The sequence below is a fragment of the Scyliorhinus torazame genome, chromosome 22 (genome assembly GCF_047496885.1).
Source record: "Scyliorhinus torazame isolate Kashiwa2021f chromosome 22, sScyTor2.1, whole genome shotgun sequence".
In the NCBI taxonomy this organism is placed as follows: domain Eukaryota; kingdom Metazoa; phylum Chordata; class Chondrichthyes; order Carcharhiniformes; family Scyliorhinidae; genus Scyliorhinus; species Scyliorhinus torazame.
This window is the reverse complement of record NC_092728.1, coordinates 108,798,368-108,812,038: the sequence shown is the minus strand read 5'-3', so window position 1 is coordinate 108,812,038 and position 13,671 is coordinate 108,798,368. Positions and strand designations below refer to the sequence as shown.

The 13,671-nt window shown below is 53.5% G+C and overlaps 1 protein-coding gene across 1 annotated transcript in view; it reads right to left on the bottom strand.

The window, feature by feature from the left end:
* Positions 1–13,671, bottom strand: part of adamts13 (ADAM metallopeptidase with thrombospondin type 1 motif, 13) — a 124,809-nt gene that overhangs the window by 22,690 nt on the left and 88,448 nt on the right. The window contains exon 26 of the mRNA XM_072488911.1: positions 806–982. Coding sequence (XP_072345012.1) covers positions 806–982 — 177 coding nt within the window. The remainder of the gene's footprint in view (positions 1–805; positions 983–13,671) is intronic.

The window sequence follows — 13,671 nt, the reverse complement described above, 5'->3', positions numbered from 1 at the left end:
TGTGTGTGGAACCCGTACCCCAGTGAGAGTCAGTGTGTGTGGGACCCGTACCCCAGTGAGAGTCAGTGTGTGTGGGACCCGTACCCCAGTGAGAGTCAGGGGGCGCAATTCTCCCATCGGGAGACTAAGTCCCGACGCTGGAGTGAAAACCGGAGTGTTTCTCTCCGGCGTCGGAGGCCACTCCCAGCCCCCTATTCTCCCGTTCCCGGGGGGCTAGGAGCGGCGATGCGTCATTTACGCGCGCCGGGCCTTGGCGCCACGTAAAAGCGGTGCCGCGTAAATGACGTCATCCACGCATGCGCATTTGCCGTCCTCCCCGAGGCCGGCCCGCAAGAAGATGGCGGATCGATCTTGCGGGGCAGCGGAGGTAGCAGGTCCTCCTTCAGAGAGGCCGGCCCGCCGATCGGTGGGCACCGATCGCGGGCCAGGCCCCTTTTGAGGCCCCCCCCAGTGCAGGAACCCCCCTCACCCCCCCAACAGGCCGCCCCCCCCCCCAGCTTTCCCGCGCTTTTTCCGCTGGCAGCGACCAGGTGTGGACGGCGCCGGCGGGAACCTGTCGTGTTGGGCAGGCCGCTCGGCCCATCTGGTGATTCTCCCAGCGGCCAGCTGTGATTCTCGCCGCGCCGGTTTGGGGGGGGGGGGGAGAATCACGTGCGGGCGTCGGGGCGGCCTGGCGGGACTCGCGCGGCGCCCCGGCGATTCTCCCACCCGGCGTGGAGGGAGGGGCGGAGGGGGGGGGGGGGGGGGGAAGAATTCCGCCCAGTGTCTCCAGGAAAGAGGAAGAAAAAGAAGGAAATGTGTGCACCTTGGAGGACACGGATGGTGATTACAAGATTCTTGGTCTTTGGGTCGAGGCAAATGGAGACATTCTTTCTCTGGTGCCAGTTCTTCCCTCTCCCCCAGAACCTTTGTACAGTACAGGAATCTTCTCCTGACGCCTCCACCACATGACACACTGCACAATCCAGACTTTGATTGCCATCTACAGGAAAGTTACAAGAAAGGGAAGTTCTTACAGTCATACAGTGTCCAAATAAACCAAATACAGAGACGGCCAAAGTGAGGAATTAACTTCAAAAGTCCGGGGAGAAGGTCAAGGGGAGGTTAGATAAGGGAAACTTGGAGTATTTCTCTGTAATAAGTCAGAATAATAGGCTTGTAGGAGTTAAATCGTGTGAAATGCTATCAGTGCCCAATTCATTTTTTCCAATTAAGGGACAATTTAGCGTGGCCAATCCACCTACCCTGCACATTTTTGTGTTGTGGGGGTGAAACCCACGCAGACAAGGGGAGAATGTGCAAACTCCACACGGACAGTGACCTGGGGCTGGGATCGAACCTGGGACCTCGGCGCCATGAGGCAGTAGAGCTAACCACTGTGCCACCGTGCTGCCCCTTTCCTCCCCTGTCTGGCCACTTGAATAACCAATTTATCATCACGATCCTGGCTATCCCGAAGAGGTTAGAGTCTGTTGTACGAAACTGAGCGTCTCCACTCTTTAGAAAGAATTACTTTACTCAAAACCAATATAAGTTTGGAATAATCAGGTAATGGAGGTGGAATCTTAGCTGTTTGACAAATTCAAAGTCAAAGCAAAATTGTTGTGTTTTGTAAATTTGATATAAAAACAGAACTTGCTGGAAAAACCCAGTTCTGGCAGCAACTTTGGAGAGAGAAGCAGAGGTCATGGGGCTGGAATGTCCGCTTGGAAGTCCCCGCGCCGACGTGAAAACGGTGGTGTTTTACGCAAGGAAAACTGGCGAGAGTCCCATGCTGTCGGGAACTTGGCCGGTTGGGGACGGAGCATGGCGGGTAGGGCCTCAGAGAATGTCCTGCGTGGCACGGCGTACTCCTCTAGTATGCCGCTTTTCAGGGGGCGAAGCATCGCGAAAGCGGCGCCGCCCCCGATTTTGCTGTCACCAGTGATTCTCCGCCCCAAACATGATTTTGGCGTCGGGGAGTGGAAAATCCATCCCCATGTTCAATACGACTCCTCCACAAAACTGAAGGGAGGTAGAAATGTGACGGATATTTCTACTGTTGAAAAGTGGGGAGGGTCAGCTGGAATAGGTTAGAGCAGGCATTGTCAAACTCGGGGGCGCCGCCCGCGGGTGGGTCGCGGAGCCGTCCGTCGCGGCGCTCCCGATCGCGCAAATCCGCGCGCAACAGCCGGTTTTTAACTATGCCGGCTGCGAGCGGCCTTCAAAATGGGCAGGAACAGATTTAAAAAATTGGCCGCATTGTGCATACGTGCCCGATCATCGGTGCGCCGCATGCGCAAATGCACATGCACACCAATGATCAGGCACGCATGCGCAGTGCGGCCGCATTTTTAAAAATATGGTCGCAGCCTTTTTTTTTCAAGTTCGGGGCGGCAAAGGAACCAAACGGACGAAGGGACCATTGGGGCCAAAGGGACCCAAAACCATTTCCTCCAATTTTGCCAGCAACAAACAAGGTAAGAGAAAATGGTGGGTCACGCAGGTCGGCCGGCGTGGGTCGCGCAGGTCGGCCGGCGTGGGTCCCGAACGTTGGCCGGTTGGTAAAAATGGGTCCCCGGGACTTCCGGTTGCGGCTATGCAGAGCTAAGTCGCACATTCGGCAGCTCCAGCTTGGAACGGACTTTTCGGCTCTTTTCAGGGCCCCCAACGGAATTTTTTCGACGTTTCCTGGTGTGGGAAGAAGATTGCAATTTTCCCCGACAGTGTATGGCTTGGATCAGGAGCGGGGCGACTAAAAAAGTGGTGGTGAACCCAAAGAAAGTGCGAGGGAAGACGAGCAAGATGGCGGCGGGCGGGGACCAGGCAGCGTGGATGCAGTGGGCGCAGGAGCAGCAGGAAGTTATCCAGCGCTGCTTCAGGGAGCTCAAAGCGGACTTGCTGGAGCCAATGAAAGCTTTGAGACCCAGACGGCCCAGGGGGTGGCGATCCGCGAGGTCCGACAAAAGATCTCCGACAACGAGGACGAGATCTTGGGCCTTGCGGTAAAGGTGGAGGCGCACGAGGCGCTCCACAAGAAATGGCAGGAACGGTTTGAGGAGATGGAGAATCGGTCGAGGCGGAAGAATTTGCGGATCCTGGGCCTCCCGGAGGGGCTGGAGGGGTCGGACGTGGGGGCCTATGTGGTCACCATGTTAAACTCACTGATGGGAGCGGGGTCCTTCCAGGGACCCCTGGAGCTGGAAGGGGCCCATAGAGTGCTGGCGAGGAGGCCCAAGGCTAACGAGGACCGGCACCATTATTTTGAGTCCCCAGAGGAGGCGTGGGCCTTTGTTCAGGCCGAGACGCTGGACACAAACTGAGGGTCGGGATGGGTGGTCGGTGATTACTGTTGGTGTGTTACATTTTGAGGGGGGGTTCTTTGCTCTTGTTTCCTTTTGGTTCAGTGTGGGTGGTTAGGGCGGGTTGGGCACTGTTTTGGTTGGGTCTGTTGGGTGGGCTCTTGGAGGGGGGTAAGTAAATGGAGTATGGGTGGATGGCTGGTAGGGGGGATGGGGCCCTGTGGGGGAGGGTGAGGCCTGAGTGGGGTGTGAGGGGACTGGGCCTGTAAAAGGAGCTGCGTCAGAGGTGGCGGGGTCGGGCATGTGGAAAGCGCGGGCTTTTTCCCACGCTGAAGGCTGGAGGGGGCGGGGAAGCGAGGGTTGTTTCCCCTGCTTGGGAAGGAAGGGGAAGGCGGAGAGCCTGATGATGGGTAATAGAGGAGGAGGGGATGTCCCACAATGGGAGGAGTCGAAGGACAGTCGGGAGTGGCCGGGGTCAGCAGGAGTCAGCTGACTTGCGGGAATGCAATGGGTGGAGCAAAGCAGCTGGAAGGGGTCCTAGCTGGGGGGGAGGGGGGGTTGCTGCTGGTATGGTCAAGGGGGAGCTGGAGCGAGTAGAGGGGGTTGGGACGGGGGTCTGCCGCCGTGGGGAACGGGTGCGGGCGCGTGGCTGGCCGAGGAGGGGTTATGGCTAGTCGGCGGGGGAGGTGGGGCAGGTAGCCCCCTGATCCGGCTGATAACCTGGAACGTAAGGGGACTGAACGGGCCGGTCAAGCGGGCCCAGGTGTTCGCGCACCTGAAGGGGCTGAAGGCGGATGTGGTCATGCTCCAGGAGACACACCTGAAGGTGGCAGACCAGATAAGATTGAGGAAGGGGTGGGTTGGTCAGGTGTTTCATTCGGGGCTGGATGCCAAAAATCGGGGGGGTGGCGATCTTGGTGGGAAAGAGGGTGTTGTTCAAGGCGTCGAGCATTGTGACAGATAATGGCGGCAGGTACGTAATGGTAAGTGGTAAGCTGCAAGGGGAGAGGGTGGTACTGGTCAACGTGTACGTCCCGAACTGGGACGATGCGGATTTTATGCGGCGCATGTTGGGTCGGATTCCGGACTTGGAAGTGGGGGGCCTGATAATGGGGGGGACTTTAACACGGTGTTGGATCCGGCACTGGATAGCTCCAGGTCTAGGACGAGTAGGAAGCCGGCGGCGGCTAAAGTGCTGAGGGGGTTTATGGACCAGATGGGAGGGGTGGACTCTTGGAGATTTGCAAGGCCGGGGGCTAGGGAATTTTCATTCTTCCCGCATGTTCATAAGGCTTATTCCCGGATCGACTTTTTTATTGAGTAGGGCGCTGATAGCGAGAGTAGAGGGTACTCGGTGTTGCTCTTTTTAGCCTTAGTTTATTACCTCTAATTCTGTCACCTTTGCTCATGAGTCGCCAGGTATCTTTCTGATACCGCCACGTGGTTCAAGCTCGAGTTATGATTAATAATGCAACACACCGCTTAGTAAGACTTAAATCAACGATCATTTATTATATACAGCAATTAATACTTATACAATAATGCTACTTCTAGTCTAATACCTACAACTAACAGGCCAATACTTAACTTTAGGAATGGCCCACCAGGTCAGGGAAACGAATGGTTATTCGAATTGGTCCTGAGCCCACGGGATTCAAAGGCTGATAAAGGTCGATGGTAGGAGTGTCTATCGGGTAGCGATCGCCGGAGTCAAACTTACAGTTTTCTTTATCGAACGTTCTTGCGAAGGTTGCGAGCAGGAAGAGAAGGGTCGAGTTGAACTTGGCCCCTATTCTTATAGTCCCCAGGGGCTTCCCGCCTCTCGGGGCGGACCTCGTACCTGGTTCCAAGTGATTGGACTTGGTTCCAATCACTTGGTTCGATATGCTCCAATAATGGGGCGATTCCTTGATCGGGGGGTGGTCGCCCACCTTTCTTTGCGTCAGCCTCTCCTGGCGCCAAGAGGTCTGGAGTAGCTTTACAATTGCAAATGTGTAGCAATTGTTCCCGGGGATGGCTGTTTACTATGCAGATGGCTGGGTTGTTGTGATGTTAATGGCTGCAGGTTTCGATCTGTCTGGATTCCCCCAGAGGCGAATACACTGTTTTACCTGCAGCCGTCCGTTTGAGTCCTGTTGGCTGATTTTCCCATCAGCCTCTGCCGTTCGCCATTTTGGATCGGAGTTTGACCAATTTAATCGGGAAGCAGCCATTTTACGTGGCTACGTTGGCGATAGCCATTTTGGATCACGCCCCGCATTGGGTAGACCTCGAGCTGGGGGAGGAGAGGGACCAGCGCCCGTTGTGGTGCTTGGAGGTGGGGCTGTTGGCGGACGAGGAGGTGAGTGAGCGGGTCCGAGGAAGCATAGAGAGATACTTGGATGCCAACGATAACGGGGAGATCCGAGTGGGGATGGTATGGGAGGCGCTGAAGGCGGTGGTTAGGGGAGAGCTGATCTCCATTAGGGCCCACAAGGAGAGGAGAGAGCAGAGGGAGAGGGAGAGGCTGGTGGGGGAGATGCTGAGGGTAGACAGGAGGTATGCGGAGGTGCCTGAGGAGGGACTGTTGAGGGAGAGGCGTAGCCTCCAGGCCGAATTCGACCTGTTGACCACCAGGAAGGCGGAGGTGCAGTGGAGGAAGGCCCAGGGGGCGATTTATGAGTATGGGGAAAAGGCAAGTCGGATGCTGGCGCATCAGCTTCGGAAGCGGGACGCAGCTAGGGAGATCGGGGAAGCTCAACATGGGGAAGAGCGAGTTGTTCGTGGTGCACCCAGGGGACCAGGAGAGGGGGATTGGCGAGCTCCCATTAAAAAGGGCAGAGAGGAGCTTCAGGTATTTGGGGGACCAGGTGGCCAGGAGCTGGGGGGCCCTGCATAGGCTTAATTTCACGAGGCTAGTGGAGCAAATGGAGGAGGAGTTCAAGAGGTGGGACGCGTTGCCACTGTCCCTGGTGGGTAGGGTGCAGTCAGTTAAGATGACGGTGCTCCCAAGGTTTTTGTTCCTGTTCCAGTGCGTCCCCATTCTTATCCCGGGGGCCTTCTTTAGGCGGGTCAACAGGAGCATAACAGGGTTTGTGTGGGCGCGAGGGACTCCGAGGGTGAGAAGGGTGTTCCTGGAGCGGAGTAGGGATGGGGGGGGCTGGCACTGCCCAACCTCTGTGGGTACTACTGGGCCGCCAATGCGACAATGGTGCGCAAGTGGGTGATGGAGAGGGAGGGGTTGCATGGAAGAGGCTGGAGACGGTGTCTTGTGAGGGTACGAGTTTGGAGGCGCTGGCAACGGCGCCGCTGCCGCTCCCTCCAATGAGGTATACCACGAGACCGGTGGTGGCGGCTACCCTCAATCTGGGGGCAGTGGAGGCGGCACAGGGGGGAAGTGGGGGCCTCGGTGTGGACCCCATTACGGGGGAACCACTGGTTTGTCCCAGGGTGAATAGATGGAGGGTTTTCGGGGTGGCACAGGGCAGGCATAAGAAGGTTGGGGGACCTGTTTGTGGATGGGAAGTTCGCGAGCCTGGGTGAGCTGGAGGAGAAGTATGGGCTCCCCCCCATTTACAGGTAAGGGCGTTTGTCAGGCAGCAAGTGGTGGAATTCCCGCGGCTGCTGCCACGCACAGTACAGGACAGGGTGCTCTCGGGAGGGTGGGTTGGAGAGGGGAAGATCTCGGCAACTTACCAGGTGATGCAGGAGGAGGAGGAGGCCTCGGTGGTGGAGTTGAAAGGTAAGTGGGAGGAGGAGTTGGGAGAGGAGATCGAGGAGGGGACGTGGGCAGATGCCCTTGGGAGGGTGAACTCTTCCTCTTCGTGCGCAAGGCTCAGCCTCATACAGTTTAAGGTGCTGCACAGGGCACACATGACCGGGACTAGGATGAGCCGGTTCTTTGGGGGTGAGGACAGGTGTTTTAGGTGCTCAGGGAGCCCAGCAAACCACACCCATATGTTCTGGGCATGCCCAGCGCTGGAGGAATTTTGGAAGGGCGTAGCGAGGATGGTGTCGAGGGTGGTAGGATCCAGAGCCAAACCGGGCTGGGGGCTCGCAATATTTGGGGTTGCGGGGGAGCCGGGAGTGCAGGAGGCGAAAGAGGCCGGAATTCTGGCCTTTGCGTCCCTGGTAGCCCAGCGAAGGATTCTTCTTCAGTGGAAGGATGCGAGGCCCCCAAGCGTGGAATCCTGGATCAACGATATGGTGGGGTTTATTAAATTGGAGAGGGTGAAATTTGCCTTAAGGGGATCATGCAAGGGTTCTTCAGGCGGTGGCAACCGTTCTTGGACTTCCTGGCAGAACGGTAGACAATGGTCAGCAGCAGCAGCAACCCGGGGGGGTGGGGGTTCTATTCTATTTTTGTTTGTTTACACTGGGGGATCTGAGGGGGTGTATATATTTGCTATGTTTGCTTTGTGTTAATTCGGGGTGTTAATTTATTAGTTATGTATAGGGGGGAGGGGGGCACGGGGGTTGTTTTACTTTGTTCTGTATTTAATTCTATTGGGTTCCTTTTTCATTTTGTTGTTGATATTTTGTGAAAACCTCAATAATGGGTCCCCGGAAAAAAAGTTTGAAAAACACTGTGTTGGAGGGCCAGGCCCCGGGAGGGGGCTGGGGGGATTCAGCACATCTGGCAGTATTTGTGTAAAGAGAAACATTTCAAGTCCAGTATGACCTTTCTTTGAAACTCCAGATTCGGTGTCAATGGAAAAGAAAAGAAAACTCTGCCTAAAAGGAAAAACAGGAAAACAAAAGGCACAGGGAAAAGGAAAATCAGAACGGGAGGCAGAGCTCATGATCTGTGGTCATTCATCCCAACGTTGAGTCCAAAAGGTTGTGAACTGCCGAATCGGAAGATGAGGGGCTGTCCCTTCAGCTCACATTGAGCTTCACCGGAACATTCTATGGATTTCTTCCATGGATTTCAGCAGGCCGAGGACAGATATGTGAGCCTGGGGGCAAGGTGGTGAATTGGACCAGAAGATTGGGGTCATACTCATGGCAAGTTCAAAGTTAGTTGGCAGTAGATTTGATGGGTTGGTACTGGGCTAGGTGAGTTAGTGCTGGTGAACCTGGTTGTAGATAGGGTGCGTTGTTGAGTCCAGTCCTGGGTCAGGGGAATTCCATGTTGGGTACAGGCTTGGAGGGCCGAAGGGCCTGTTCCTGTGCTGTACTTTTCTTCGTTATAAGGTGTCAGGGGTCGGGGTGGGTGAGTTGAAGGTCGGGGTGAGTGAGTTGGGGTAGGTGGGTCAGGATTGGGGTGGGAGTGTCAGGGGTCGGGACCGATGAATTTGGGTCGGGGTGGGTGAATTGTGGTTTTGGATGGGTTGGTCAGGGTAGTTGTCGGGGGGGGGGGGTTGAGGTGGGTGAGTTGGGGATTAAGGTGGGTGAATTGGGGTTGGGGGGGCGGTCAGGGTGGTTGTCGGGGGTCAGGGTGGGTGATTTGGGTTGAGTAGGTGAATCAGGGACGGGGTGCATGCATTGGGGTGGGTCGGTGAATCGGAGTTTGGGGTGGGACAGTCAGGGTCAGGGTGGGTGCTGCGGGTCAGGGTTGGTGAATCAGGGTTGGGGTGATTGTGTTGGGTGGGGTCGGGGTGCTTGTCAGGGGTCAGGGTGGGTGAGCCACGGATTGGGGGTGAATCGAGGTGCGTGAGTCAAGGTTGGGGTGGGTTCGGGGATTAGAGTGGGTGAATTGGGAGTTAGGAGGGTAAATCGGGGTGGGGGAGTTGAGGATTGGGGAGTTGTTGGGAGAGTTGGGGCGTGTTGGGGGAGTAGGGGGGGTTGTTGGGGAGTCGGGTATTGGGGGAGCCGGGGGGTGTTGGGGGAGTCGGGTGTTGGGGGAGTCGGAGGGGTGTTGGAGGAGTCGGGGGGGGGGTTGTTTGGGGAGTCGGGTGTTGGGGGAGTCGGGGGGGGGGTTGTTGGGAGAGTCGGGGATTGGGGGGTGTTGGGGGAGTCGAGGATTGGGGGGTTGTTGGGGGAGTTGGGGGGGGTGTTGGGGAGTCGGGGGGGTGTTGGGGGAGTCGGGGGTTGGGGGAGTCGGGGGTTGGGAGGTGTTGGGGGAGCCATGGATTGGGGGGTTGTTGGGGGAGTCGGGGGATGGGGGGATGTTGGGGGAATCGGGGGTGTTGGGGAGGTTGGGGGAGTCGGGGGTTGGGGGAGTCGGGTGTTAGGGGAGTCGGGGGTTGGGAGGTGTTGGGGGAGCCGGGGATTGCGGGGAGTTGGGGGAGTCGGGGGTTGGGGGAGTCGGGGGGATGTTGGGGGAATCGGGGGATGGGGGGTGTTGGGGGAGCCGGGGATTGGGGGGTGTTGGGTGTCGGGGGGTGTTGGGGGAGTCGGGGTTGGTGGTTGTTGGGGGAGTCGGGGGGTGTTGGGGGAGTCGGGGTTGGGGGGTGTTGGGGGAGTCGGAGATTGGGGGGTGTTGGGGGTGAATGGGGATTTGGGGTGTTGGGGGTGAATGGGGATTTGGGGTGTTGGGGGTGAGTCGGGGATTGTGGGGTGTTGGGGGAGTCAGGTGTTGGGGGAGTCGGGGGTTGGGGGTGAGTCGGGGGTTGGGGGATGTTGGGGAGTCGGGGGTTGGGGGAGTCGGGTCTTGGGCATGAGTTGGAGATTTGAGGTGTTGGGGGAGTTGGGGGTGTTGGTGGAGTCGGGGGTTGGGGGGTGTTGGTGGAGTCGGGGGTTGGGGGGTGTAGGTGGAGTCGGGGGTTGGGGGCGAGTTGGGGTTTGGGGATGTTGGGGGAGTGGGAGTTGGGGTGGGTGAGGATGGGATTGGGGGGTGATGGGGGAGTTGGGGGTTGGGGTGGGTGAGTTAGGGGAGTCGGGGGTGTTGGATGTGAGTTGGGGGAGTCGGGGGTTGTTTTAAGTAATGTGTTAAGAGACATTGCAATTAGTTGTCTCATTTATGTTAAGTATCCATTAATTGACACTGATATGTAAAGGGGCTTCAGGTGGCCTCTGTCAGGTGATGTATAGCTAGAGTTTTGTGCAAAGTCTGTTGGAATTAAATAAATGTGTTGGTGAAAAAGGAACATAACTTTAGACCCTTCATTTCACAGCAACTAAAACGTCTAACACTGGGAGCAGAGGATGGTTGCTGTGTAAATGTGAAGGGTTGAAAGATACAACTTTTCCAGATCAAACCAAGGAGTGAGTGAGAAAAGAAAAAAAAAGGGATATATGGCTGAACCAAGGATAAAGATGGCTGGATATGATTATCCTCCCTTATTTTCTGAAAGGGAATCGTACGACCAATGGAGAAGTGCAGTAGTTATGTGGACTAAGGTAACTGCTTTGGGAAAGAGAAAACAAGGTATGGCATTGGCTCTTTCTCTACCATATGGCAGTAAAATCCGAAACAAAGTGCTTTCTGAGCTGGAATTGGAAGAGTTAGACTCAGAAGAAGGTCTGGAGACTTTATTACATTATATAGAACAGTACAGCACAGAACATGCCCTTCGGCCCTCGATGTTGTGCCGAGCATTGTCCAAAACCAAGATCAAGCTATCCCACTTCCTGTCATTCTGGTGTGCTCCATGTGCCTATCCAATAACCGCTTGAAAGTTCCTAAAGTGTCCGACTCCACTATCACAGCAGGCAGTCCATTCCACACCCTAACCACTCTGAATAAAGAACCTACCTCGGATATCCCTCCTATATCTCCCACCCCGAACCTTATAGTTATGCCCCCTTGTAACAGCTACATCCACCCGAGGAAATAGTCTCTGAACGTCCACTCTATCTATCCCCCTCATTATCTTATAAACCTCTATTAAGTCGCCTCTCATCCTCCTCCGCTCCAAAGAGAAAAGCCCTAACTCCCTCAACCTTTCCTCATAAGACCTATCCTGCAAACCAGGCAGTGTCCTGGTAAATCTCCTCTGCACCCTTTCCAATACTTCCACATCCTTCCTATAATGAGGTGACCAGAACTGCACACAATATTCCAAATGTGGTCTCACCAGGGTCATGTATAGTTGCAGCATAACCCCGCGGCTCTTAAACTCAAGCCCCCTGTTAATAAACGCTAACACACTATAAGCCTGGATAAGAGTTATAAGAAAGATGACTTGTTAAGTGCGTATGAAGCATGGTCAGATTTTGATAAGTTCCGGAAAATGGAGGATATCTCCATGGAAGACTATATAATGGAATTTGGCAGACTATATAAAAGGCTGCAGAAACACAACCTGGAATTTCCACAGTCTGTGTTGGCCTTTAAATTACTTGACTGTGCTAGAGTGAGCAACATGGATAGGCTCCTGGTTTTGACAGGAGTTCAGTTTACTGATAAGGATACCTTATTCGAACAGATGACAAAAGCTTTACAAAAGTTTCTGGGGAAACATTCGATTCCGATGGCTCTGATGACCCAAATAGGTCAGCCTGCAATAAGGCAGAATATGAAAGATACACTACTAACAGGATGGTGAAATCGTATGGCTACGAACAGGGCTCAAGACTATAGAAAGAAACCAAAACAAGGAAATGATGAAGACAGAAACCCAGTTAAAACCTACAATGGGAAGATGAACCCCAGAAATACACGGGGCATGATAAATCGATGTGACTCTCAATACCATTATGCTTTCAACTGTCCAACTCGTTATGATAGATGTTTGAAGCGACACATGACACGGAAGAGTCAGAAGAGGAAAAAGATAGTGACCAGAAAGAAGGCATTGTCCTAGTGATGAGCAGTTTTACGCCGGTAATGAGGGTGTTGGTTGCAGAATCCTTCAACTGTGCTGTATTGGACAGTAGCTGCACATCTACTGTGTGTGGAATTGACTGGTTAAAATGTTATCTGGACTCCTTGAATGCTGCAAATCGTAACAAGGTTAAGGAATTTGAAAGTTCCACAAGTTTCAGGTTTGGGGATGATAATACTCTGAAGTCGCTGAAAAGAGTGGTGATCCCTTGCAATATTGCCGGAGTGAATCATTTCATTAGCACGGATGTTGTATCAAGTGAGATACCTTTGCTTCTGAGCAGACCATCGATGAAGAAAGCACACATGAAACTGGATATGGAACAGGATAAGGCAACAGTTTTTGGAAAGACGGTGGACTTACAATTTACACAGTCGGGACACTATTGTATTCCATTACTGACAAATAATATTTCAAGTAGAGTGGTTAAGGATGTGTTAATGGCAGTTGAAAATGGGACTTTAGCTGATAAAAAGCTTGTGGTATTAAAACTGCATCGGCAATTTGCACATCCGTCTCCTCGGAGGCTGAAAAATTTATTAAAGGATGCAGGGGTAAGGGATGACAACTGTACTAAACTGATAGAACAGGTTAGTGACCGCTGTGAAGTTTGTAGGAAGTGCAGAAGGACACCAGCACGACCGATAGTAACCCTACCTTTGGCCAGGGATTTTAACGACATTGTGGCCATGGACCTTAAGATCTGGGATAAAGCAAATAATATATTTATTTTGCATTTTGTAGATTTAGCAACCAGATTTAGTCAATCAACGATTGTACGAAGTAAAGAAAAGAGAGTAATTCTGGATCAAATCGTGGCAAAATGGATAGGGACAGGAATGGGTCCACCGGCAAAATTCCTTACGGCCAATGGGGGAGAATTTGCTAATGATGAGTTTAGGGATATGTGTGAAAACGTGAATATCAGAGTTATGAATACGGCTGCAGAAAGCCCATTTAGTAATGGTATCTGTGAAAGAAATCATGCTGTCATCGATGACCTGCTTCGGAAAATTTTGGCAGATCGACCAAATTTCAGGCTAAATTCAGCTTTAGCATGGGCGGTACATGCAAAGAATTCATTGCAGATGGTTGGGGGCTACAGTCCTTATCAATTAGTGTTTGGTAGAAATCCTAAAATTCCACCCATCTTTACTAGGATGTTGCCGGGACTTGATGGTTTGTGTTATAAGGAGAGGCTGGATAGACTGGGACTTTTTTTCCTTGGAGCGTAGGAGGCTTAGGGGTGATCTTATAGAGGTCTATAAAATAATGAGGGGCATAGATAAGGTAGATAAGTCAACATCTTTTCCCAAAGGTAGGGGAGTCTAAAACTAGAGGGCATAGGTTTAAGGTGAGAGGGGAGAGATTCAGAAAGGCCCAGAGGGGCAATTTCTTCACTCAGAGGGTAGTGAGTGTCTGGAATGGGCTGCCAGAGGTAGTAGTAGAGGCGGGTACAATTGTGTCTTTTAAAAAACATTTAGATAGTTACATGGGTAAGATGGGTATAGAGGGTTATGGGCCAAGTGCGGGCAACTGGAACTAGCTTAATGGTAAAAACTGGGCGGCATGGACTGGTTGGGCCGAAGGGCCTGTTTCCACGCTGTAAACTTCTATGATTCTATGATCTTAGATGACCAGCCTCCAGCTTGGGAGGGGACTACAATTAGCTCTGGTTTTGCTGAACATTTAAATGCATT